A 27,511-nucleotide genomic window follows, 5' to 3' on the forward strand; every position below is an offset into this window, starting at 1 on the left:
TAGTAATCATCATGTATGTTTTTATTTTTGCATGTTCTGATTACAGTAAAAGCTAAACACAACACTCACATGTCCTGGTCCTAAATTTCTCTAGCCCCAAACACCAACCTTCTAAATCTGAGATCATCACTTCTTGCTTATTCCTGATTTTGGCCAAGTTTTTTGCCTTTTCTTCCTCTTCAGCCAGCTGAGAGGAACACTCAGCAATGCGATCTTCCATGAGTTTCTTTTCCTGGACAGGAAAAATTGACTGCTTCAGAAAAGCCATTCAAAATAAGCACCTGGGTTCTGTATTCCTCATAAAGGTCAACTGTCTTTGACTTGAGAGAAAACAAGTAATAACAGCCCTGCCTCCCCCAGAAGACCACACAGTCATGCACTGAGTAACGACGTTCTGGACAATGAGAACCACATACACGACAGTGGTCTTGTAAGATGACAGTGGAGCTGAAAAATTCATCAGAGCTGTCATGACACTGTAGTGCAATGACTCTATTGTTAAATTAAATGTACTGCACTGGCCGGGCGCGGTGGCTCAAGCTTGTAATCCCAGCACTTTGGGAGGCCGAGGCGGGTGGATCATGAGGTCGAGAGATCGAGACCATCCTGGTCAACATGGTGAAACCCCATCTCTACTAAAAATACAAAAAATTAGCTGGGCATGGTGGCACGTGCCTGTAATCCCAGCTACTCAGGAGGCTGAGGCAGGAGAATTGCCTGAACACGGGAGGCGGAGGTTGCAGTGAGCCGAGATCGCGCCATTGCACTCCAGACTGGGTAACAAGAGCGAAACTCCGTCTCAAAAAAAAAAAAAAAAAAAAAAAAATTAAATGTACTGCAACCTTGGTGTAGCATGTTTATAAAGTCTGCATTCATGTACAGCAGTGCCCTAGGCCTTCACATTCACTCACCGTTCACTCACTGACTTAGCCAGAGCAACGTTCAGTCCTGCAAGCTCTGTTCATGGTGAGTGCCCTATAGAGGTGTGCCTTTTTATTTTTTTTTGAGACAGAGTTTTGCTCGTTGCCCAGGCTGGAGTGCAATGGTGTGATCTTGGCTCACCACACCTCCATCTCTCGGGTTCAACTGATTCTCCTGCCTCAGCCTCCCGAATAGCTGGGATTACAGGCATGCACCACCATGCCCAGCTAACTTTGCATTTTTAGTAGAGACGGGGTTTCTCCATGTTGGTCAGGCTGGTCTTTAACTCCTGACCTTAGTTGATGCGCCCGCCTTGGCCTCCCAAAGTGCTGGGATTACAGGCATGAGTCACTGCGCCCGGCCAAACTGCCATTTTTAATCTTTCCTATAATTTTAACTGTACCTTTCTATCATATTTTTATTACACTTTTGTTTAGATATGTTTAGATGCACAAGTACTTCTTAGCACTGTGTTCTAACTGCCTACAGGATTCAGGACAGTAACATGCCGTACAGGTTTGTGGCCTAGAAGCAATCGGCCACACTGTACAGCCTGGGTGTATAAGCAGGCTCTATCATCTAGGTTTGTGTCAGTATACTCTGTTTGTACAAGGGTAAAATAACTTCACAATGCATTTCCCAGATCGTGTCCTCATCGTTAAACAATGCATGACTGTACTCCAAAAGGGCAGGAAGGCTTACAGGTGTGTCTTGGTGCCCACCCAGGAGCTTGGCCCAGGTGCCTGGCATTCGGAGTCCCATAGCCAATGGTGGATGAATTAATGCTTGCACAGATGGAAACAAGTCATCACTGAGTGACCGCTGTGCACAAAATGCACTCGTTAAAAGTCTAAAAGATTAATAGGATATCTGGTAGGTTTAAAAAATTCAGTGGTGCCTGTATCTTTAGAAATCTATACAAGTAGAGACTGACAGAAAAATTCAGTAAATGAATCCAAAATCTTGAGAATTTTCTGTTTGAGGTCACTTTCAGTGAGTGTATCAACATAATATTATGTAAATATTTTCTGTAACTAAAATTGGCTTTTTGTGGGGATACTCTCTTACTTTGATAAACTTGGAATTCTGGTCCTCGAGAAGCAGAATCTCCTCTTCCATCTTCTTGATCTTGGCCTCGGCTGTCACCTTCTCCAGCTGCAGCTTTTGCCGAGCCCCTTCTTCCTCGTCCAGCTGCTCTTCCAGGTCCTTGTGAAGAACACACAGTCAGTCTCACCACTTTTTCCTCGAGATGTGACCACATACTCATAGAGCACAGGAATGCGTTATAATGAGACACTAATTTTTGATTTCTCAAAATGCCAATGATATTTTAAAAGATATGAAATGCAGTTATGTGAAACAGACATTTGTATCTGCTACAGGTTAAAGTACAAACTGGGTCAATCCTTCTAGAAGCCAATATGGCAAAATGTAGCTTTGAAAATGGGCCTTTCCTTTAAACCAGCAATTTTAGGAAATTGTCACAGATGCAATTTATATAAAAATGGTACAAAAAGGTCTGGGTAATTAAATGTTGGCACATTTGTGAAATGGAATAACATATAGCAATTAAAATTCATATTTTGGAATAATGCCAACTCAGGCAAACATGAATAATGTAGTAGCACTCATCAAATGTGTTTTTAATTTAGCTGAATTCAACTAGATACATGTTTGGCCAAAGAGAAGAGAAAGAGAACACGAAAACAACAATTTAAAGAGTACAGGTGGTGAGAAATGAGCTGTCTCAGTTCCTGTGCACCTTTCACAGCAGGGCACTTCACTAGACTGGACGGGATTATAGTTCATACTTATTTTTATTAAAATGTGCAGATCTTTAAACTACTTTACTGTTTATGATAAATATACTATTACTTGGGATCATAGATTACTCCACTTTACATGATGTGATTATTATACCCTGCATTCCTGTATCAAAACATCTCATGCACCCCATGTATATACACACACACTTAATATATACTCACAAAAATTAAAAAATTTTTAAAAAGTGTTACAGCTCTTTTAGAATTTGTCTAGCAGGCTTTCCGGTTTTTATTTGCCGGAAAGCTCCCACCTGCTCCAAAATAATTTTTAAAAATTAAAAAAACAACAACAAAAAACCCAGGCTGGGTGCAGTGATTCATGCCTGTAATGCTAACACTTTGAGAGGCCAAGTTGGGTGGATCACCTGAAGTCAAGAGTTCAAGACCAGCTGGCCAACATGGTGAAACCTCATAAATACATAAATTAGCTGGATGTGGCAACAGGCGCCTGTAATCCCAGCTATTCAGAAGGTTGAGGTGGAAGAATCTCTTTAACCCAGGAGGCAGAGGTTGCAGCGAGCCGAGATGGTGCCATTTCAGTCCAGCCTGGGCAAAAGGGCGAGACTCTGTCTCAAAAACAAAACAAAACACCAAAAACAAAAACAAAAAATCCCCAAAAAGCCAGAACCAGGGTTGTACAAATCAACACATGGCCAAGTGAAGGAAATGTTCAAAGTAACTTTGGCTAATTGACTCATTGTTAATTTTAGAATGAAACCCTTGCAAAAAATGAGTGTTTTATTGTAAAAATTTGAAACCCACATATAAGCACACGGATCAGCATAATGAGACCCACACAAAAGCATCACTTTGGCCTTAACAAGCATCAACTCATGGTCAATTCCATTTATTCTATGCCTCCACCTTCTACCTTCTCCTCCAGGGTTATTTTGAAGTAAATCCCAGACATCAGATTTCATTGGTACAACCTTCAGACCGTATCTCTAAAATATAAAGACCATTTACAAAGTACATTTGTCTCAATCAGAATAAAAAAAAAATTGTCCCTTTTGATTACAGCTTGTATTTCAATAAGAAAGTTAAGTACCAGGAAAGGGGTAATTTTCAAAAATTCTGATTCTGACTCTTGGCCACCTCCTATTACACAGCATTTCTTATTAGCCAAACCATGTAGTAGAGGTCCATCTAATGAATGGAGTGAGCAACAGAAGCACTGACAACATGAAGAACAAGTTAGGTCTTCTATAGAATGCTACAGACCCTGGGAGGTTTGTGACTTTGAATCTCTTTGCAAATTAGATGCCACTCAGAACATAAAAAATATTCCTATTCAAAATGACAAATCTATGTTCAAAAAAAATCTATGATAGGTGTGCTTCAAATGGTAGTCATCTTTCTAGAGGTGGATTCCCATAACCCAGAATCCTCTTGCTTTTCTGTGGACAAATGAATCCATACACATAGCTTCTATCTATTCAACAGATCCACTTGAAAATCCAAAATATGCTTCTAAGTAAAAATTATTATAAATACCTGAATGTGTGCTTGCATTTTTTTCTTTTCATTTTGGAGGATTTGATTTCTTTCTTCTTCTTCTTCAACCCTAGACTCCAAGTCATGTAGAATCTCTTCTAATTCCTGCTTTTTGGCAGCAAGTCTTGCCCTCATCTCTTCTGCTTCAGCAAAGAGCTCAGTCTCTGCTTGTAGTTGTTCTGCAAGGATATTCTTCTCTTCTAAAAGCTGCAATCACAATAAAATGTCTACGATTTGCCCCTAGTACATACATACACAGGATCTATTCACTGTGATTTCAATGGTCAATGGACAGCAAAGAAACTGGGAGATAAAAATATATAACATCACTGGGCAAACTTTCAAATATGTTTTTGTCTATAGAAAAATAAGCTAGATGAAAACATTTTTGGTTGTTCCTGTTGTCTCAAGTTACCGTGAATAGTACATATTACATTCATTACAGTTTATCTATGAAGGTAATTTACAAGGGACAGATAAATAGGAGACTGAAAATATAATTCAAATGCTATAAAGTTCATGGTGATTACTAATGCCTGTCTGGTAGTAAGCGATATCCTTGGCCTTTATTGTTAATATTTCTGCCCTTGAACACTATAATTCTATTATTGTTGCCAACAAACGTTTCCTGAGCCGCTGCTTTGTCCATGAAGAAAGCTGCCCAGAAGAGGGACACGCATTCAAGGCCACTGTTGCTAAAGGATAGGTGGTGACCTCTACTCAAGCATCTCATCTTTTTCCTTTTTTCTATTTCCTCTCATAAACAGACACAGGAAGGTGACAGTACTGAGAGCCTCATCTAAAACAGGTGTTAAGTACATGCTTGACAGCATGAATAACAAAAGCAAAGATGCAAGAGGTAAGGTTGCTTTTAACTTACAGAAATCTAAAATGAGAGGCAGAATGTATCTGTTAACTCTATTGGCAAAATGTATACAATTTGGAAATGACTGAAAAGGCCTCACATAAAATAAGACGATATGGTGGGTATAGTGTGGGGGTTGCTATCAGAGCAAGATCTCCTAGGGATTCAGGGCCAAGTGTGAGTTCTGAGGTCACCGCACACACCTGCTGGTGCTTCCGTTCCATCTCCTCCAGCTCTCCTTCCACTTTTGTCTGCTTCTCCTTCACCTTCAACAGCTCTTCATCTTTGGCCTGAAGTTCTTCCTCCTGGCGAGTCACTTGTAGAAGAGGCTTCACCTATGACAAAATTAAACAGTTTATCATCCCTGCTCTTTCCTAAGGGTTTTTTCTGATCAAACTCTGCTATTTGAAAGGGATCTGGAAAGAAGTGAGCCAAGCTCACCTTTGTGAAGACTCGCCACCACTGCCAGTGCCGTAATTTCAGGTATGCGGCACAGTTCCGCTGCAAGACCTTTAAGGCACTTAGTTGTTGCTGCTTCTTGGCAAAGGCTCTGAAGAACGATAAGAAAAACTTATGAAGTAAAGAAAAAGGTGCTTGAATGGCTATTGTCATAATAAGTCTATTTTCTTTTTTTTTTTTAATTGCCAGGCTGGAGTGCAGTGGTGTGATCTCAGCTCACTGCAACCTCCACCTCCTGGGTTCAAGCAATTCTCCTGCCTCAGCCTCCCAAGTAGCTGGGACTACAGGCATGAGCCACCACGCCCAGCTAATTTCTGTACTTTTAGTAGAGATGGGGTTTCACCATGTTGGCCAGGATGGTCTTGATCTCTCGACCTCGTGATCCGCCCGCCTCGGCCTCCCAAAGTGCTGGGATTATAGGCGTGAGCCACCGCGCCAGGCTGCAATTTATCTTTTTCAACCCCTTATGAAACTTTCAGGATCCACAGGCAAATGTTCCTGTTACTGACTTCCTGGCTTCCAGAAGTCAGCTTTCTACCCTACCAGGCTACTGAATCTGCATTTCAGGTCTTGACAAAGGACTCCTGGACTCAGAACTCAGTGGCTTTTCCTCAGCCAAAGCCAAGTACCTTGTGCGCTGCACTCCTCTGGGGACTACCCACTACTGGACATTCCATTCCTGGATTCCAGAGCACCAGAATGGCCTGAGTCTCCTGGACCCCTCGAACAGCGCCGATGCTCCACTCCGACAGCCTGCTCACATGGCTATGCTCCTACCTGGCCTCTGAGACCCTCAGAAGCAGGGATCATGGCCTGTTTGATCCCAGCACACAACCAAGTGACTGACAGACTCTAGGCCTTCTCAGAATATGTTTGCTGAGTAAATTAACAACTGCACACTTCCTAAGAAATAATCTGTGATTATTTCTCTGGAGTCCTTTTATAATGGCTTGCAGGAGTAGCTATAGGGCTCTCCTGTGAAAGAAGCAATTGAAAGTGATGGAAAAAATAAGAAAATTTTGAATTATTCATTCACTCCAGCAAACAGCTGTATTAGGAGTGGGTGTGTCTTAAGAAAAGACACACAATTGCTATTTTAGAGCAGAAATTACCTACCTGTCACATTTCCTTGCAAGAATCCCACAACTGCCAAACTGCCAATGAATTCCTCCTTGCTGGTTAGAATTTTCCCTGAGCCCACTGCTTCATAACTGTTTTTATTCTTGCTCCTTACAAAGATTTCTAACTTATTCCTACCAGCCAAAAATAATTGGCCAAGTCTTTTTTTTTTTTGGAGATAGAGTCTTGCTCTGCTGCCCAGGCTGGAGCACAAGTACAATCTTGGCTCACTGCAACCTCCACCTCTTGGGCTCAAGCAATTCTCGTGCCTCAGCATCCCTCTCGTGCCTCAGCCTCCTGAGAAGCTGAGACTACAAGCGTGCACCACCATGCCTTGCTAGTTTTTTTGTATTTTTAGTAGAGACAGGTTTTTGCCATGTTGGCCAGGCTGGTCTCAAACTGACCTCAAGTGATCCACCCACCTTGGCTTCCCCAAGTGCTGGAATTACAGGGGTGAGCCACCATGCCCGGCCAGGACTGGCCAAGTCTTAATTCCAAGAGTTTCTACTACAAAAACAAGTTTCAAAAATGACTTTTAAAACTATTAAGCATCCACCTTCTAATTCTTGCAATCGCCTTCAGGAAAGCTGTAAAACTTCACCCAATCTTCTTAGCAAAAACTACTGCCCTAGTTGCCTTCTTGGCTCTCTGGGAGATAAAACTGTCAAATGATAAGTCAAAAACATGCCGGGCACTTTGTTTAGTGGAATGAGGCAGCCAGTTTCCTCTTCCACAATGGCCAGCTGATTTTTACTGAGTCTATGTGTCAGGCACTGTCCTCCAGGTGTTCATGAGGCAGCTCTGTGACATCAACCTATCTCTGAGTGTTTGGAAAGCAGACTTCAAAAGTGTTCAAAATCGCTTTGACGCTGTTCCTCTTTTTATCCTTATCCCAATGTCCTCCAGGGTGCTTCAACCTCAAGTTCATAGACTTCTGTACAGAAACTTTTTTTTTTTTTTGGACTATTATAAACACTATTCTACCTTTTTCCACAGTACAATCTGGTTCCTTTGAATAGGTTATCTTCTTTTATTGATGTATTTTAATTTTAAGTCCCAGCCTACCATATATATAATGTGACTAAAATATTTAGGGGCAGGGGCTGCAAAGACAAAGGTATGCTGGCTTACATATACGATTACATGGATTTGTTAGTTTTAAGTCTCAAGATGAAATAATGCAAGTGAAATCTCTTTAACTTTCTATCTTGAAAACTTTGCAAGTAAGGTTTAGATCAACGAAAAAGCTGCACCAAAGTATATTTATATACTTCATTTCCTGCACTTTTGAGAGTTGTAGCATGTTTCTGGCATAAGTTGTTATTGTTGTTGTTTTTGGTAGAGTTTGGCTTTGATTCCCAGGCTGGAGTGCAGTGGCTAATCTCAGCTCATGGCAACCTCTGCCTCCTGGGTTCAAGCGATTCTCTTGCCTCAGCCCCTGCAAGTAGCTGGGAATATAGGTGTGTGCTACCATGACTGGCTTTGTGTTTTTAGTAGAGATGGAGTTTCGCCATGTTGCCCTGGCTGGTCTGGAACTCCTGAGCTCAAAGTGATCTGCCCACCTTGGCCTCCCAAAGGGCTGAGATTGCAGGTGTGAGCCACCATCCCCAGTCTCCTGTGTGTTTTCTTATCGCAACACATCCCATGACTTAGAATGTTCACGTGTTTACCTATCTCTGCCACTATAAAGCAATTTCCATAAGGACAGACTTTGTCTCACACACTCTTGCATCCCTAGCCCAAAACACAATGCTTATTTAGCACAAGCACATCCTCAGTCAATGACTAATTTGTGAATACCCACTTACTTTCTGGCAAGGTAACCTCTGCAAACAGCCTGGAAGAAGATAATGATATCGGTGATTTTTAAATCTCTTTCTTCCTCTAAGTGTGCCAGAACTCCGGCTCTGAAAAATATCTTGCTCTGTCCAATTCTATACAAGTTTGGGTCCAATTCTAAAGCCCGGATCTAAGAGAGAAAGGGTTTATTTACATTTTTACTGTAAAAAAGATTAGATTAAGTCTACAAAGCAAAAAAAAAAAGAACAAAAATCAAGAAAAGCTTACCATTCGTTCACAGGCCTGTTTGCCATCCATAAAACCTTTAGGAATAGCATTTGGAGTTAAGATCTCATATCTGTAAGAACAAATTCCAAGAAGTATTTTGTAGAAATCTGTGAACAATGTGTATCTACTAACTGTGAGTTTTGCCCTAAGAGGCCATAAAATTTTGGGTAATGCATGTACAATTAACAGTAAAGAAACGAACTGGTGGTAATCTGATGTTTTCTGTAGATCTACTTTCTATTTCTCATAAGTAAAAATGAGGTTAGTTCTTTCAGGTCAAAAAGTAGGTTTAGGAGGTTGTGGCAGAGAAGAATCAAAAGCATGGTGTTTTAGAAACCTTACATTTTTCTTCATTTCCCACAAAATGTTCATATCCTCAAGATGCAAAAGAGAATCTGGCTTTCTGTACTTGAAGTCTCTGTCAATTTGTAGCATTTATCAGATAACAAAAAGGGCTGTAACAGCTGTGTTCATAGACTTCTATTTAGAACATCAGAAAATATCAGGATAACATCTGACATGATGTTGGTCTGGGTATATATGCGTACATGTGTTCACTGAACTGCACATTTAAGTTATGCTTTTTTTTTTTTTCTTTTTCGTGGAGAACAGGGTCTCACTATATTGCCCAGGCAGGTCTTGAACTCCTGGGCTCAAGCTATTCTCCCGCCTCTGCCTCTCTAAGAGTTGGGATTACAGGCGTGAGCCCCAGCGCCCGGCCATGAGCTGCACATTTAAAATCTGTGTACCTCACTGTATACGAGCTCTATCTCAGTCAGAAAAACAAAAGATACTGGCTGTATTAAAGGATGAATCCTGGCTACATCAATCAACTTTGTATCTTGGATGCCAATTATACTCCCTTTTTCTCCTAACAACAAAAAATGAAACTCTACCAGACTTTATTATACAATGGGATCAGAATGATGGCTTTCCTGAAAACATACAAGGATTGGAAGAGCTTCTGAAGGTGATTCTATCTAAAACAGTGGGAGAAAGGGCACAAGGACCATTCTTTGACCTGGCAGCACCATTTGGAACAACAAATAGTGTCATACTTTGAAATGTGATTTCCAGAAAAAAGAAGAAAAAAAGCAAACTAAAGTAACTATTCAGGAAAATTACCAAATAGAAGTTAAAAGTAACTCGTTCTCTCATGCCTGTAATCCCAGCACTTTGGGAGGCCAAGGCGGGTAGATCACAAGGTCAGGAGTTCGAGACCAGTCTGACCAACCTAGTGAAACCCCATCTCTACTGAAAATACAAAAAATTAGCCGGGCGTGGTGGCGGGCGCCTGTAATCCCAGCTACTCGGGAGGCTGAGGCAGGAGAATTGCTTGAACCTGGGAGGCAGAGGTTGCAGTGAGCCGAGATTGTGCCACTGCACTCCAGCCTGGGCAACAGTGCAAGACTCCATCTCAAAACAAAAAAAAAAAAGAAAACTCGTTCTCATCATATGTTTGTATCCACTTCCACTGCATGTTGATAGATCTTTTCCTTTTTATTTTTTCTTAATCCTTTCTAATCTACTCCTTTCCCTATGTTAGTTAAAAGACTGTAATTGCATGCATGTGTATGCACAAATACATACTTCAGAAAAAAATACATACACATACACACACACACACATACAGATATAGTCATTGAGAAAAGATGGAAAGAAGTACCCCAATGTGTTTTCAGGACTCTCTCCTGGATGATTTTTATTTACTTTTTTACTTCTTTTATATTTTCAAATTTTCCTAAAAGGAACATACATTACTCATCTATTAAAAAAATCAATTTTAAAAATAATTATGTTTGGCCTGTAATCCCAGCACTTAGGGAGGCAGGTGGCTCATGAGGTCAGGTGACAGAGACCATCCAAAAAAATCAATTTTAAAAATAATTATGTTTGGCCTGTAATCCCAGCACTTAGGGAGGTGGGTGGCTCATGAGGTCAGGCGACAGAGACCATCCTGGCCAACATGGTGAAACCTCATCTCTACTAAAAATACAAAAAAAATAGCTGGGCAGGGTGGTGCTTGCCTGTAATCTCGGCTACTCAGGAGGCTGAGGCAGCAGAATCACTTGAACCAGGGAGTTGGAGGTTGCAGTGAGCTGAGTCACTGCACTCTAGCCTGGTAATAGAGCAAGACTCTATCTCAAAAATAAATAAAATAAAATAAAAATACAAAAAATTAGCCAGGCATGATGCATGATGGCACATGCCTGTAATGCCAGCTACTCAGGAGTCCATGGCAGAAGAATTACTTGAACCCGGGAGGCGGAGGTTGCAGTGAGCTGAGATTGTGCCACTGCATTCTAGCCTGGCAACAGAGCAAGACTCCATCTCAATAAATAAATAAATATTAAGTTTGATCCCAGGTAGAAATGTCTGAATGAGTAAACTGTAAACTTTCAGCTTTCTCTTTCCTTTTTTTTTTTTTTTGAGACAGTCTTGAGCTCTGTCACCCAGGCTGGAGTGCAGTGGCGTGACTTCAGCTCACTGCAACCTCCGCCTCCTGGGTTCGAGCGGTTCTTCTGCCTCAGCCTCCCGAGTAACTGGGATTACAGGTGTGCACCACCACGCCCAGCTAATTTTTTTGTATTTTTAGTAGAGAATAGGTTTCACCATATTGGCTAGACTGGTCTCGAACTCTGGACCTCGTGATCTGCCTGCCTCGGCCTCCCAAAGTGCTGGGATTAAAGGTGTGAGCCGCTGTGCCCAGCCAAGCTTTCAGCTTTCTATGTTTATCTCAAAGCTAACTTCAGGGTCCTGAAAACATGGCATGTTTCTTTGCAGCGCCCATAGCAGTTCCTAGCATACTGCCTTTTTATAAAGTAAGCACTCAATTTTTCTACCAATATTCAAGGTAATAAGGGTCGTCCCTTTCCCAGTGCCTCATTATATGTTTGCTACGTAAGAAAACAAACTATGTAGGGAACAAGGAAAAAGATTTCCTTATTATATCATTGTTTTAATTCATATTAAGCTTTGATACATATGCAAAAAAAAGGGAAAAGTTAGCAATACCTCTGTCTGAATTCCTGGAAAACTATTCGGTTGGGGAACCCCTGGCGACAGATTCTGATCCCTTCCAGGACACCATTACAGCGAAGCTGATCCAGAACTAGGTGTGGATCCAGTTTTCCAGCCTAATCAAGCAAACAATCGTGTCACAGTTTAATCTTTGGCAGTGGACTTAGATCAATTACAAATAGTAGCATATGTTTTGCTCAACACATACCCTCTTCTCATGATTTGGAATGATGCAGCGAACAAAGTTAGGGTTGGTGTTTCGGAGGGTTGCCATCAGCTTGGTGAGAGATTCTTTGTAGAGTTGCCCGACGGTACGAAACATGCCCTTCTTGGTTTTATATGCAGAGCCGAAAGCTGTCTCAGTCATACCAGTGACTTGATCCAGACCTACAATACGGTCCACTGGTGAGAAGAAAGGAGAAGACAAATATAAGCCAAACCTCACTCGTGAGCAGGGAAAGAGAAGACACAGTGAGAGTGCAGCAGCACAAGCTTTGTGGAACAAATGACAGGAGATGCCATATAGGTAAGGCAGTCAGCATATTTCACACTGCACAAGCCGGGAGCTCACAGCCACACACTTATATGGCAGGATACTGTAGTGCTTTGACAGCTCCAAACTAACACACACCAGCAGATGCCTTCCGCTGCGCTAGTTTCAGGAATTCACTGTCTTGGGTAACATTCTGCCTGTTACATTGACAATTACTTGGTAAATGAAAATTCATTGGCTGGCATGACTGATACATACAGACTGATACTGTGAGAGGCCTCCAAATAGGAAATTGCTTATAAAAATATGTAAGAATATCTGATTGTACAAATCCATTTAACAAGTAAGCTCAGGGACTAGGGACCAGAACTCTTTCTTATTAGTCATTAGATTTTCAGTAAGAAAAATCATTCAAGTTTTAGGAATGAATGCAGGAAGATTAGACTACAGGGGTTCAGATTATTAGCAATGTGTCAGCTTCAGCTCCTTTCTCAAAACATGAATGACACTTATTAAAGGGCTGGAACACAAAATAGGAAAGACTCTTCTGAAATGAATAAATGCCTAAACTTCCTACGTATTCGATGGCTAAACCTGTCAGACATTCCCCTGTTAGAGCAATTGCTATTTTTACATTATCCACAAAGACCTAATACTTCTAATGATGAGATCATAAACAGTGCAGCAGCCACAAGCAAAACATTTGGTGCATAATGTACATATCCTCTTATTGAGAAAACGTTAAATGAATGAAACATATTACTGAAATACTTTAAAATCAATCAGAATTATCAATTGAACTGCCCTTTTTAATGCCCTCCTCAATCCTACCAGACACCTCGTTTCAGTGTGCCAGGAACTGCTATGGGTCCTGTTTCCTGTGACAGAAGCACATGGGGACCTGACACTGTATGAAGAGCTTTATGTGCAAGATCTCATTCGATTATCAATTTCTGATGAGGTTTTTTTTTTTTTTTTGAGACGAAGTCTTGCTTTGTCACCTAGGCTGGAGTGTAGTGGTGCAATCTTGGCTCACTGCAACCTCCGCCTCTCGGTTCAAGTGATTCCCCTGCTTCAGCCTCCCGAGTAGCTGGGATTACAGGCATGTACCACCATGCCTAGCTAATTTTTCTGTATTCTTAGTAGAGACGGGGTTTCACCATATTGGTCAGGCTGGTCTCGAACTCCCGACCTCGTGATCCACTTGCCTTGGCCTCCCGAGGTGCTGGGATTACCAGTGTGAGCCACCGTGCTCAGCCTCCAATGAGGTTTTTAACAAAAGAGAACCATGATCCCAGGAGGTAAAAGTTAACTGCTCAAGTTATGCGAGTCTTCAATGGAAGCTGGGAGAAGGGCGGGTAAAAGCTGTTTAATTTCCAGGCCCGTGCATGCACACTGTACCACAGCTGCTTCCAAGCAAAGCCACCAGCTTCAAGGCTGTGGGTCTGAGCTACCTCTTTTGCTTGTGCATTTAAGACTGTCTACCTCAAAGACCGCATTCTTTCTGTGCCTTCAACCTCTCCCTCTTCACTTGCCCCAGCAAAAAGTAGCACCAAACCCACTTCTGGATGCCCCATAAAATACTAATCTTCCCTTGACCCTGTATCTGCCTACTTCTCTTATCTCCTTAGAGCCAAGCTTCTTTCTGGAGAAGTTGACACGCTTGGCACACCATATCCTCTGCCACTAACTTCCCAGTATGTAGACAACTGGCTTATGGGCCACCCTCTTCCTTTCCTGCCCAACGCTACTCAGGCAATGACTGGTCAATTGCTAAACAGACAGACACCACCCAGTGCTTGTTTTTCCTGATCGTGGTACGTTTACCTGGTGATGTCACAGCAGCATTCTAAAAACTCCCCACTCTTGGCTTTTTTAGGAGCCCCACCTTCTCCTGTACCCTACTTACCTCTAGATACTCCAGTCCCGTGTTACTTGATGATTTCTCTTCTGCTTTTCCTGTACCTCATGGCACTCACCTGGGACCCCCAAATCAATTCATCTGCTACCCTTCTAGAATAAGACACAATACAAGTGCTGACACTGGCACTCTGCTTTTCTCAAGCCATATTCCCAGCCCGGGTGATCTCAGCTATGACTCTAACTAGATATACCTGACTACCCAGAGCCAGCTGCCAAACACTTGTATTCTACTCTCCACCCAGATGTTACAAAGGTGCCTCTGCCTTCTACAAATGCTAGTTCAATCCTAGCATGTCTGCTTTGACTCAGTCTTGCATCCTGCTCCCAGCATGCTGTCTGGCACTAACATGCTTGATATACATATGTCAATGAATAAATGATACAAATATTAACTATGTTTGTAATTACAAAGAGTGAGAAATTCATTCAAAGAAAAGAACAGGATGCTATAGGAGAAATGAATGGTTAGAGATCTCTCTGGGGAAATGCCATTTAACACTCAAAGATTAATGGGCCTGTGGGAAGATACCTACTCCAGTCAGTACAAACAGATATGTGGAAGGCTGGGGGCAGGAAGAAGTGAAGTAAGGCCAGCACCAAGGAGGAGGCACCAGTATGAGGAGGAGCTCATGACACTCACACCAGCTGCTGCCTGCAGAATGGCCTGGGGATGGGGGAGGGGAGAAGTGGAAGTGGGGAGACCAGACAGGTGACCCTTCCAGGAGTCCACAGTCTAGAAGATGAGGGCAGCTTGAACTAGTGAGATTATGAAGATGGTCGGAGAAGGAAGATTCAGGAGATATTTCTAGTGGGAGAATTGACTTGCTCTTATGACGAACTTGATATGGAAAGTGAGGAAGAGAGGCATTTCAAGAACAACTGCTAGGATTCTGGCTTCAGCAACTGAGTGGCTGGTGGGGAAGACAAGGAGGGAAGTGGTTTTTGTGGATGGGAAGACAAGACCCAAACTCTAAGTAAGTCTGGGATGCCTGGGGGCCTTTGAAGTGGAAGAGAGATGTCAAATGACAAGAGGAATATTCCAGTCTGCCGCTAGGAAGAGAGTTCTGAGCTAGAATGGTAAATTTGGGAGTTGTCAACTTCTACCTAGGGGAGACCAGAAAGAGATGAGGGCCTAGGACCATCCCCAGGGAGCTCAGCAGAGGAGGAGCTGACAATGATACTGAGGCAGGCTGTGGTGGCTTATGCCTGTAATACTAGCATTTTGGGAGGCTGAGGTGGGAGGATCCATCATCTGAGGTTAGGAGTTTGAGACCAGCCTGGCCAACATGCGTCTCTACTAAAAGTACAACAAATACAAAAATTAGCTGGGCATGGTGGTACACACCTGTAGTCCCAGCTACTCAGGAGGCTGAGGCAGGAGAATTGCTTGAACCCAGGAAATGAAGGTTGCAGTGAGCCGAGATTGTGCGATTGGTCTTAAAAAAAAAAAAAAAAAAAAAAGGTGGCCAGGTGTGGTGGCCCACGCCTATAATCGCAGCACTTTGGGAGGCCGAGGCGGGTAGATTACGAGGTCAAGAGTTCAAGACGAGCCTGGCCAAGACGGTGAAACCCCGTCTCTGCTAAAAATACAAAATTAGCTGGGCATGGTGGCAGACGCCACCATGATATTTGGGAGGCTGAGGCAGAAGAATCACCTGAACCTGGGAGGCGGAGGTTGCAGTGAGCTGAGATCACATCACTGCACTCTAGCCTGGGCAACAGAGCGAGACTCCATCTCAAAAAAAAAAAAAAAAAAAGGATATGGAGAGGGGACAAAGGTCCATGTCTTAAACCCGAGCATGGACCCACCCTCTGTCCTGTTCTTCCTCCTGGGTTTCCTATCCAGTGGAACCACTGACCAAAACTGGTCAAGCCAAAGGTTAAGATGTCATCTATCCACCCCTCTCTCCCTGCCCTTGCTGGGCTCCTGCTTCTGCCCTAGATCCTGCGCTTCTCCCCCATTCCAGTGCCACACAGTTCCTTCCATTTATGCCTTTGGTCCCAGTGTAATGATTAGCAGCCATTTCTAAAAGACAAAACTAAGCATTCACATTCTTGAATTTCTCCCACAGCCTGTCGGATATTGTCCAAATAACTAAGCTCAGTAGTAGAGCACAGCAGTGACCTCCACTTAGAGTCAGACACACTACGCTCATGAGCTGGGTGATTTTGGGACAAGTGACCCAACCTCTCTAAGCTTCAATTTCCTCCTCTTGAAATGGAGCTAAGGAGACCACACTTCAGAGTTGTGAGCCTGAAAGACATTCAAGTGCTCAGTGAAGGCACCTCTCTTGTCCCTTTCACACATGCCCCTGAAGGCCAACTGTACGAAACTAGTTGCGTTTTCTCAAAGACACAATGACTTCACATTTCATCCTTTTCTCTCTGCCTGAAATGCCCAGCCTGCTCCATTCATCTTGGCAAACTCTTAAATACTTTTAAATCTCCTTTTCCTTTACCAGCTATTTCAGGGAACTCTTCTTAGGCTCGGTTTTCACCCTGCCTCCAAAGCTAAACAGGCCACTCCCTCCTCTAGGCTTTGAATCCGTGGGACAGAATTTCCATGCGGTTCTGTGTATCTTCTCACTGGATTGAGCTTCCCAGGGAACATTTTTTCAGCATCTCACACACTCAGGGCCCCGAGAGCTGTGCCCATGGTGTCTCTGGGCCCCCAACCATCAGCGGAGACAATCTCCTACCCACAAATATTGGCCAGTGTCTGGTGCTGGGCACACAGTAGCTATTTAATAAAGTATCTGCTAAATGAACTTGCATGAAGTTTATCAGAAGAACAAATCTTCACCACAACAACAGAGGAAGAGCACTATGCTACTCTGCAAGGATTCAGTTACATTGGTTGTGCAGTACTTTAGCCTGCACAGGCAGTTCTTAAACACAATCTCTGTCAGTGTTGTGTGTGTGGTTTTAAAAAAATATAGTAAGCAATAAATACAGTCGTAATAATCCTGACTTTCATATTAATAAGTATAATCCAAAGCTAAATATTCAGATTTTAAAAAGTAATGCTTTAGATGTTCAATTCTTGTTTCTAATTCAACATTTTTGTTTTGAGATGGAGTTTTGCTCTTATTGCCCAGGTTGGAGTGCAATAGCGCTATTTCAGCTCACTGCAACCACCACCTCCCGGATTCAACTGATTCTCCTGCTTCAGCCTCCCAAGTAGCTGGGATTACAGGCATGTGTCACCGTGCCTGGCTAATTTTGTATTGTTAGTAGAGACAGAGTTTCTCCATGTTGGTCAGGCTGGTCTCGATTACCTTAGGTAATCCTCCTACCTTGGCCTCCCAAATGCTGGGATTACAGGTGTAAGTCACCACACCCAGCTTTAATTCAACATTTTAAACTCGGTTAGATTCCACCAACACAATTATCTTGTGAGTAAAAGAGAGACACTTAGGGAAATTCATTAATGATTTGGGCCACACTAATAATGCATGATTTTACTCAAAAATCAAGACCCGAAAAACCTCTATTTTAAGAGTATTTTCTTGATCAAAGCAGAAAGTAGAGAAAAGCAGAAAATGTGAAGACAAGATTCCAGCAGCTCCTTGAAATGAGCAGTGCGCCTCCTTGGAAAACCTAATGTTGCTTCTCAATCTCAAAGTGACTTTCCTCCAGCCACAGTTTCAGGGTAAAGACTAGCTTTGTTTATTCTTACACTACAAATTCTTCAATCTGATTTGCCAGGAGAGTCTGGTTAGGATTATTGGTGGGCATTTAAATTCATTACTTGGTTCTAGAAGCCTGAAAGGTATTTTATACTAACACCTAATTTACTAATCTATAACAATTTGTTTAAACAGTCGGAAATTTGATGAGTTCCAGGCTAAAATCTGTGAGGACATATTCACAGTTTAAGAGAGAAAATGCAACATGTCATCTATCTCATCATGAAACTGCCAATAACAATTTCATAGAAGGAATGGCATCGGCTGGTGCCAGAATCCTTAACTGGCCCTTCTTCTAGGGGATCATCTAGGAGACGGGTCCGTAGATTTTTATGTTTTTCAAATCTGTGCATGGGTCAAAATCCTAGTGTTACTAAATTTAATTTCAAGTATTTAAGCTAGATCTTCAGATATTCATTCTAGTTAATATAGCTAGAAACCAAAAAAGGGGGAAGAGACCTATTTAATGTTAATTTCACCAGCCAGATGCTGATGACTGAGAGGGGCATCACACACTTCTTATGAAAGGTCTCTACTGCCCAGCACCATGTGAGGCATGGAGTAGGTTCTCAATACTCATTTCAATAATGGTAAGACAATTCTTGTACAGATGAAAATGTCACTGTCAAAAACAACTGGAAACAAAATATTTAACTATTATGAATTCACAGAAACAATCTTAACATCAGTCTATTTCCATAATATCCCTGTTACATGGTACTGTAATAACCAGTTTACAGTAGTTACATAACTAGTTGCTAGAACTGATCTACTGATTACTCTAGCATCTGGAAATTTTTAGAAAAACCCCAGGAAGTTGAGAGGTTGAGAGGAAGCATGTGATTTAAGGAGAAAGCAATCTTCTTGATCCCAAGCACTAGTCTCAAGCCAAACTTGAATGACTCCCTTACCTCCATCTACCTTCTTATTTCTTTCAGCCACCTAAGGCACTGGGCAGATAGGAAGCCACTCTTCGCCTGCAGCTTCACTGTGCTCTGCGCTCGCTTTCTTCCCTTGTTGGGTCCTGTGTTCCCAACTCACATTGAGACTGGGCACCACACTGACTGAAACAAGGCAACACTACCTATCAGCTGCATCTTGGGACACTATGAGCGATATTGCACTCAGGTTAAATAAAGCCAAGGAAATAAACATTTATCAGGGTTCTCCGTTTTTTGTAATTACAGTAGCAGCTGCTGCAGATGCAGCCATGGCAACAGCAACTCTACAACACCACATATTCAGGCACTCCCGTGAGCCACGTATTCAGGCTCACATGGCCTCAGTTGATACTCACAGTAGCCCTGAGAACTAAATGTCACTGTCCACACTTGCCCTCAGGAACTCAAGCTGCATTCCCCAAGTGCTGCTTCTCCTCCGTGAAGTTTCCAACTATTGCTAACACTCATGATAAAAAAATATGAAGGAGTAGAATATACTGTTAACAATAACAAAAACCTTCATCCACTGAAAGGGAGAACAATTTAAACATGGAAACTATGTCAGACCTAAACCACAGATCCTAAAATGGGATTTTAGATAGGGGTTATGATCAATGGATGTCACGTATAAGGAGATTAAATGGCTACCAACTTATCTTGACTCATGATACTTGACTCTACATGTACTTCTCAGGTTTCCCCCTATTTTTTCTCTGGTGGTTCTCTTCCAGAACTGTCAGCTGCAATCTAGCGCACATGGCGGTTCAAAGAGCCTAACTGGTGCCGTTCTATGAAGGAAATTGCAGGTGTAGGTATAAATTAGAGTTAGTGAAAATGATACATAACTGCCCCTACAACATGGTTTGGATCAGGTCTAAAGCCTTTGATAGTCTCTATTACCCTATTACCCTTTTAGTCCAAAAGCTCTGCGTGTAGCTTTGAGGTTACAACCCCTCTTTCCTGGTTCATTCTGCTTGTGTCTTCCACTACTGGTTCATCTCTGCAGTCCAGACTTTCAAAATATACTTGCAAGAAAACTCCTTGACTTTCTAGCAGAAACTTGTATGACCTCTGTATTTGCTTCTAGGGATCCTGTTCTCCCCTGTTCCTTTCTCTTTTACACCTGTCCTGTGGTGCTTCTGGAAATCTCTGTTCCAGTCTCTCATTTTTATCCTCAGAAGCCTACATGCTCTTCATAATGCTATTTCCCCATCATTACACATGTGTACGCACATGGGCCCTATTTGTATCACTTGCTTTAGAGAGATGCCTACCACATGTCAGCACATCACAGGCAATCACAATTTGGATTCCTAGAAACTCCTTCATTCATTGTCTTCCAAAAAAACACTGGAAATATTAAAGTCCTACATTTTCATTTAAAAATCCTTACCCCTCCCTGGGGTAGTGGTCTTGAATCCGTAAACACACTAAAGAGAAAACAATTTTGCTGTAAAATATTACACACAATTTCAAAGACCATATTTGGCCTTGGTAGATGGATGGGCTTCCAAGGTGAAGTAGAGATTGAGACCCTTGATACTTGGTTCAGCTGAGTAACTCAACCAAGGGACGCCTGACAGAGAGAGACAGAACTGGAAACATTTTCAGTGCCAAGGTGAGGGTGCAGTGAGGGGAATGAGCCTCCCCCAGCTCATTCATTAGAAGGAAGTCTTCTAAGAGTGGCTCCGTACTGGATGCTGCTGGTACAGCAAAATGCCTGGAGTATACAACCCAAAGATCATGATCCCAAAGGAAAGAGTGTCCGTGCTTTAGGTGAGGGAAAGGCCACGGTGGGAGTGGTAGGCGAAGCTGCTGGGGCTGAAAAAACGGATATGGCGTTACCACCCCATCCATCCATCAGTTCTCACTCATGACTTAGTGATGCTGTGCCTCCTCTGTGCCAGGTGCTGAAGAAATGACAGTGAGTAAAGCCAGACACTGGCCCTGCCCTCAAAGAGCTCACAGGCTGGAATTCTCTTACGAGGTTAGAAATCCAAAGGGAATTCATCTAAAGAGGGCGCTTACTTTAGGAGAAAGTCCAAAGATCAAGCACTAAGCTTTAATAAAGCACAAGTCCCAGGTTATAGCTGGAAACTACCTCCAAGCTCCCCGTCTCCATTTCAACACTGTCAGTATTCCCCAGCGCCGAAGATGACTGAATTTAGAGATCTTTTCCTTTGGAGTTCTGTGGAATTTTCATTCCTGTTTATGCTGTCTCTGGCATAATCTCTTCTCTCTTCCCACTCCATACTTGCAATCTACTTCTTTCATAGTATGTGAACTGGAGTTGATGGCAGGAATTTTGAGTTGGATTAAAATAGGCATGGTCCTTTAACATTTTAAAAATGACTTTTGTGATGGATTTGGATCTCAGCATTATCATGTTCCAAAAATCATAAAGGAAATTTCATAAGATAAATTTATCTTTGTTTCGCTACTTGCCAATTTCACTAAACACTTGGTAGGCTGGGTGGGCTTCATTTTTTATTGGGCTTTTGGAGACTGTGTAGCTGTCATTAGGCTGTATTACAACACAGGGCTAAGGATTCAGATCACAAAGCCCAAACATTTGGAGCTCAATTTCAGGTTCAATGTATAATTCTGACAACACTCCACTCTATATTAGTCTCAACTTGCACATATCAGGCCTGATAGATAGTTTCAGGGCCTCTGGTTGAGAAGAAAAGGCCAAGTAGCCAGATGTGCACACAAATTCCAAACAAAAGGTATAATGATGAGACCAACACGCCTGAGGTAAATATCTAATTATTGGTCTACAAAATGTTAGTGTCTTAAATAAAAGAGAAAACTCATCCTTGGAATTCCTTAGAGTTGAAAATTTAAAGGTGACTCAAAAGCAAAGGAGATGTCATTTAGCAGATCAGTTCTTAACAATTCCCTTAGAGGACTGTGTATCACAATGGCACTATTGGAAAAGGTAGTGGCATACCTTTTAATATGCGGTGCTATAAGTGCTATGCATAAAATAAGAAGCAATGTGTAGGCAGTAGCAATTAAATTGCTTATGCACTCAAACATTTGCCTTGAAGTATAATAAAACTGAGCATGAAATGAAAGGTTCATGCAGGCCTATGAGCAAAACAAAAACAGAAACCCAGAAACCCACTCCAACCCCCAAGCCTACCCCCCTGCCCTCCCCAGCCACCCTGCCAGTCCCCCCACACATTTTTCCTGTGGGCTTAAAACCCTTCTGTTTTGGAAGACCTACAGGCTTTATACATTCACCTGGTGGCTCATGAAGACCAGAAACACTGTCATAGAAAGAAGCTCTCTGAATATTCTGAATCTCTAAAGCGAGAAACAGCAAAAACAGGACAGAAGAGCAAATACACAAACACTTCAGTTAGTGTGAAAGACATTCGACAGCACAAGTCAACTTTGAAATCGGGCTACAAAAGGAGCTAGTTCGGGGCAGATCCCATGCAAACGTGACTTTTTAGAGAATTTGCACATTTGGACAAAGTTCTTTCTAAAATAGACTAACGTTAAATCCAAAGAGCATATTCCCAAATCCTGGAGTGAGCATTATATGATATCAATGTCCAATGATTATCCCATGTAAATGCAAGATGACATTTAAAAGGAATAAGGCACTATTTGAGTTGTCTATCATAAAAATATCTTAGTAGCTTAGGATGCGACTGCAGTTACGTCACAGCACTATGGCGACTGTAAATACTAGCGGCTTTTACTGTCAAAAATTACACTGCTGTGTAATTTTACTTCCAATACAGATTATTGGAAATGTAATTGACTTTGAATACAAATTACTATACAATAGAGAACTACCATTAAGGGAAACAAAATTCAAGTTCTGTTGTAGCAAAATGTTAAAATAATTTTGAATCATAAGCAAGATTATACTTATTGATTATACTGTTACTCATGAAAATATCCTAGGAGGTACATTGACATGAAAATGCAATCTTTAGGGTTTTTTCCTGGATTTAAACTTTAAGAGGTGCTAAGAAGTCCTTTATAGCTGGTAAAGAGATCCCAAATAACATCTTTTAGCAAAAACTAGGGCATTATAAATCTCTAGGGCAGGGCTGCCAACGATAAATCTTATTTCTCCTGGTTTGGCCTTGAGAAAACTCTAAAACAAACTCTATTTTCTTTTGTTTTTCTTTCTTTCTTTTTTTTTTTTTTTTTCAGTTGAGACAGGGTCTTGCTGTGTTGCCCAGGCTGGTCTTGAACTCCTGGGGTCAAGCGATCCTCCTGCCTCAGCCTCCCAAACTGCTGGGATTACAGGTGTGAGCCACCGTGTCCAGCCATAAACTCAAAATAACACAAAAAGTTTCATACTCTAGGTGTTGTACCTTCACAGGCAAACTATATTCATATACCATATATTCATCCGTTCACGGTCAACTTGTCATTTTCTGCTTTTAAGTGGCTCTGAAAAGGGGAAAATAATGTTTTTCCAGGGTTATTTTCCTAGAGAAAAATTGCTCCCCTTATCCTGAAATCTCTACATCCAGAGTGAGCAGTGATAAATTCTCCACCTTAGAACCCTCTTCAAACTTCTGTGCCTGCCCCTACTTTATATATGGAACAAACGGTCCTCAAAACTGGACAAACATGGTACTGCTTCTCTGCTTGCTCCTCACCCTGAAGAACAGTGCCTCCCAACAGTGAGTGGCCTCTGAGATCTTCTATGTCACTCAGATTAAACTAATTGTTCACCTAAGCTGAAGAACCACAGCACCTTCTGCTAAGAGCAGCATTATCAGGAGAGCAAACATGTAGGAGTATTCCAGAACAGAAGCTAGCAGAGCCAAGGCAAACCTGGGGTAGATAAGATATTTCTTCGCTTATTTTGACAAGAGCGGCCAAACACACTCCCAGTGGCATATCTTTAGAAAGGCAAGGGCCATAAATAAGGCTGTGCAAACATGGCATCTCTGAGTCAGAGCTATGGACCAAGTACAGATGAACGGGGCTCACGCCAGGGCTGATGGAGCTCAGCAAGGCTTTGAGTTTCCTCTAAGCATTTCTGTAATCAAATCAATAACTTTCCTGTATCTCTTAAATGGAAGACACAAAAGTACAGGTAAGGAGTCTCCAGACATGGTCCTACCTGTAAGACACAGCATCTGTGATCTGTAATTTGCATGACATCACAGCTTCCCACCTCCACCCTTGCCCACCAAATCTTTTATACCTACAGCTTCTGACCTATTGTTGCCAAAGCCCTCTCCACTATCTGGGGATGGTGAGACCTAAAGTTAAGAAGAATGGAAGGAGGAAGTCAGAAGCTGGGAGCCAAGAAAAAGACTAGCTCAGTTCTGCATCTGTGTATACCCTGGTTTCTCAACTGGATTACTGGCTCTTGGGAGGCAGGGATATGTCTCTCATTGCTTCCAGATCTAGCTCACAGATTACTGCCATGGGAAGCACATAATTAGGTATGTAGTATTATATCAATGGGTCAAGTGCTGATTAGGTGTTTCTAACACCATTTTTGGTTAAGGAATCTAAGATTTCAAAAAGGGTTCATAATGTCAGAATAAATATGTAATAAAAGACCTAATTTCCATGCTTATAATGCCAGTGGTCCCAATACCTGTTTTCCTTCAACATAAAGAGAAAACCAGGGAAAACTCCCCATTTCCTCTGTTCCTCTTTTCCAGGCACCATCTCCACGCCCATTGTCATCTCCCCACTTCCAGCCTCCTTCACTCCAATCTAGCCAACAAACACTGCCTGTTTTACTTCTTCAAGTTCAAAATGGGTCATGACCCAAAGTCACAAACCTACTGATGCTCTTTATTCATCAAAGTCTCAAGTCCAATTTCCACCAGAGATGGGACAGGAGGACTCTCCAATCAAGCCTCAACCTACCAGCCTGGCCTCATTTCCTGCTCACTCTTCTCTGCCCCAGCCCTCTCTAAAGCCAAACGGAACACTCCTCCTGAGCTACTATTTTCCACTTCTCCACTGTGATCATTCTGTACAACTTCTCCTGCCAACTTCATTTCTACAGATGCCACCCCAGACACTCACCTCTAGAGTTAGTTCATGTAAACCTTCTTACCCACAAACATTTAAGGTGTAACCAGGCCATAAATGCTCAGAAACTAGTGCTGAAAACACTGTGTGGCACTTAGTAGGTGCTCAGTAGATGTTAACTTTCATTGTTTAAGCAACAAATCATTATTCTTTAAGGACAAGGAAAATTGCATTCTCCCGTCATGCCATTTTCCCTTAGCGCCCCAGAAAAAGGTGAACCCTTCCTCTGTTGCACATCCCTAAAAACTCACTGTAGCATTCACATGGCATTTATCATAGACACATTTTGCATACTGATCTCACTCCCTCTGCTGTGTTCTAAGACCTTACAAGGGTGTCTGGAGGAGGAGCTGAACATGAGGTGACTTTGTAACCTACACAGTCCCCAACACTGTCACAGCTGAAGTGATTCCTAAAGGAATGCAAATACCTCTGACTGCAGCATGACTCCTCCCTCTTCTTTCTCATCGATTTCCCATCCACCATTTCCAACTCACCAGCGCTGGCCTTTCTAGCACTGCAGACCCTGTGACAACCTAGCTCAGAGATCTTTCTCTGCTCTTGTCTCAGTTTCTCATATCCCACTCTAACACTGCCTGTCGACAAGGTAAGAGGAGCTCATCTCTGAGGACGCTGTAAGTTCTACTGGAGTGCCCTGCTTCTCTTCCCAGTCCTCACAGAATTAAGTCACTGGAAGTGACACTGTGCACTCAGTAGTCAGTTGAAAACTTTCACCTAAAGGTATAAAGGCTAAAAGCTTCTGTTTTACTTGTTGGAAAGCTCATCTTTCCCCCAGATCCCCTCTGATACATCTCAGGCACATTGTCTGTTCCTAGGACGCGTGCATGCCTGTGTTCAGTGCATCACCCCTGCAGGCTCCCTCATACTTATTTGACCTGAGGGGCACAGTCATTCTTAAGATGACCTTTTATAGGGTCACATTCCCCGTAGTCACTTTCTCTGTGTCCATTCTGCTCTTTCTGTCTCTTTCCTTTTGCCCCAATTGCCCTTAGCCCCCTTCTTCTCTGCTTGTTTCTTTCCCTCTACCTCTGAGAAGACAGCTAGATTACAAAGCTTAAGATGCTATAGAGAAAGCAGGTATGAGCCAGGTTACTGAACAGGTCTGGCCTCAGAGTCAAGGTCTAGGCAGGGGTAGATCCAGGGCTAAGGTCCTGCATTGCCTGAAGCCAAGCAAAGAGGTGGGATAGAGCCAGGATGAAATGTAGTAGGAGAGCTGAGCTCTAGAAGATATTGGTTCCTACAATGCATACAGACCCAAAGATATTTTGATTTTCTGGTACTAGTAAAATCTTCTAGTCTACAATAAAAATAAACAAAAATCTTCATCTGAGGTTCATGTAACAAAAGAACTATGAGGATTGATAGAAATAAAAGCAACTGATGTGTATGTAAGTGATTTGAGAGTTTATCCACCGGCCACTGGGTGTCAGGGGGCAGGTAGTGAGGAATGACGTAGCTCAGCAGGCCTGACACAGGGAAAATGGAATGTGTAGGCCTTCTCGGGTTTTGTGTCCCAGTGTTCCTGGATTATAACTGAAGCGGGATTGCAGTGGCCTGAGGCATATGTGTGCGTCTTTGTGGCTCTGGGCCTAGAATGTTTCTGTACTCCCTACAACATCTGACCAAGAAGGTAGATGTCTCTGTACTCATTTCTTAACCCAAGTATTCTTAAAATGGATAAATTCCAATATAACGGCAGCCCTGCTCTAGGGAAAGAAAGATTTTAAAGTAAGAAGCATATATATATATATATATATATATATATATATATATATACATATGTATGTAAAATAACCGTATATAAACCTTAATTATAAAAGATTCCAGCCAAGCATAATTACAAAGATAAGTGCTTTCTTACCGTCTTTCCAAAGCTCTGCCACAAATCTGTCTGATGACTGGTGCAAAAGGGTGGCCACGTTGTCATTCAGGGGGTCCATGTTCTTCATCAGCCACTCATCTGCCTTATAGTCCACCTATCCCACACCAAAGCCAGAAGTGGTGAAATGGAGAACACAAAACCAAACATACAAACAGAAACACTTTAAGCCTCAACCAAAAACTTTCATACAACAGTCCACAAAATGGGTTGTCTGAAAGACGGTATGTTTGTAATATATACTTGTATTTGTTTATAAACGTTTTATCAGCACCTTCATAAAAATTTCAAACACAGCCATTTTAAACCAGTTATTCAACATAAGAGTTCTTACCTTCCCTGCATAATGTATAATGCAAAAATCAGCTTTGTCTTTTAGTTGCCGGGGTTTCTGAAACTTGGAGTGGGAACCTTGCTCTTGAACCAGCTTTTCAACAAAGGTTTTATCTGTGGCTTTAGGGAACCAGCATTCTTCATCCAAAAGGGCCAGTACACCAGGAGGGTTCGCCTGATAATGACAGGCAATAAGAATTCACAAGGTTTGCATGTCACTTTAATACTACTGAGTTTGGCACATAAACTTCCAAAACAATTAGTTTTATGAAGATCCATGGAAAACAAATTGCTAGGATGGAAGCAATTTGTTATGTCTAAGCCATAACAAGTTTATAATTCAAACACTGATATCTCAAACTGCTAAATAAGTGCTAGCAAGAAAAGAGAGGAGTAACTTACCTGAAACTTATAAGTACTGTAT

The 27,511-nt window shown here is 42.1% G+C and overlaps 1 protein-coding gene and 1 pseudogene across 10 annotated transcripts in view; one reads left to right on the plus strand and one right to left on the minus strand.

Moving 5' to 3' along the window:
* The window catches only part of MYH10 (myosin heavy chain 10), a 152,773-nt gene that overhangs the window by 30,962 nt on the left and 94,300 nt on the right, over positions 1-27,511 (minus strand). For 6 of the 10 annotated variants that reach the window (XM_039476894.2, XM_010339845.2, XM_010339844.2 and 3 more), the window contains 12 exons: positions 27,089-27,262; positions 26,737-26,851; positions 22,068-22,130; positions 11,981-12,174; positions 11,767-11,888; positions 8,752-8,821; positions 8,493-8,653; positions 5,548-5,656; positions 5,310-5,441; positions 4,242-4,448; positions 1,990-2,127; positions 109-232 (listed from right to left, as the gene is read on the minus strand). In XM_039476894.2, coding sequence (XP_039332828.1) covers positions 109-232; positions 1,990-2,127; positions 4,242-4,448; positions 5,310-5,441; positions 5,548-5,656; positions 8,493-8,653; positions 8,752-8,821; positions 11,767-11,888; positions 11,981-12,174; positions 22,068-22,130; positions 26,737-26,851; positions 27,089-27,262 — 1,609 coding nt within the window. The remainder of the gene's footprint in view (positions 1-108; positions 233-1,989; positions 2,128-4,241; positions 4,449-5,309; positions 5,442-5,547; positions 5,657-8,492; positions 8,654-8,751; positions 8,822-11,766; positions 11,889-11,980; positions 12,175-22,067; positions 22,131-26,736; positions 26,852-27,088; positions 27,263-27,511) is intronic. The other 4 variants (XM_003929228.4, XM_039476897.2, XM_039476896.2 and 1 more) reach the window with 1 other exon arrangement.
* Positions 2,931-2,996, plus strand: LOC120367008 (U7 small nuclear RNA; annotated as a pseudogene).

The sequence above is a fragment of the Saimiri boliviensis genome, chromosome 17 (genome assembly GCF_048565385.1).
Source record: "Saimiri boliviensis isolate mSaiBol1 chromosome 17, mSaiBol1.pri, whole genome shotgun sequence".
NCBI classification, from domain to species: Eukaryota; Metazoa; Chordata; class Mammalia; order Primates; family Cebidae; genus Saimiri; species Saimiri boliviensis.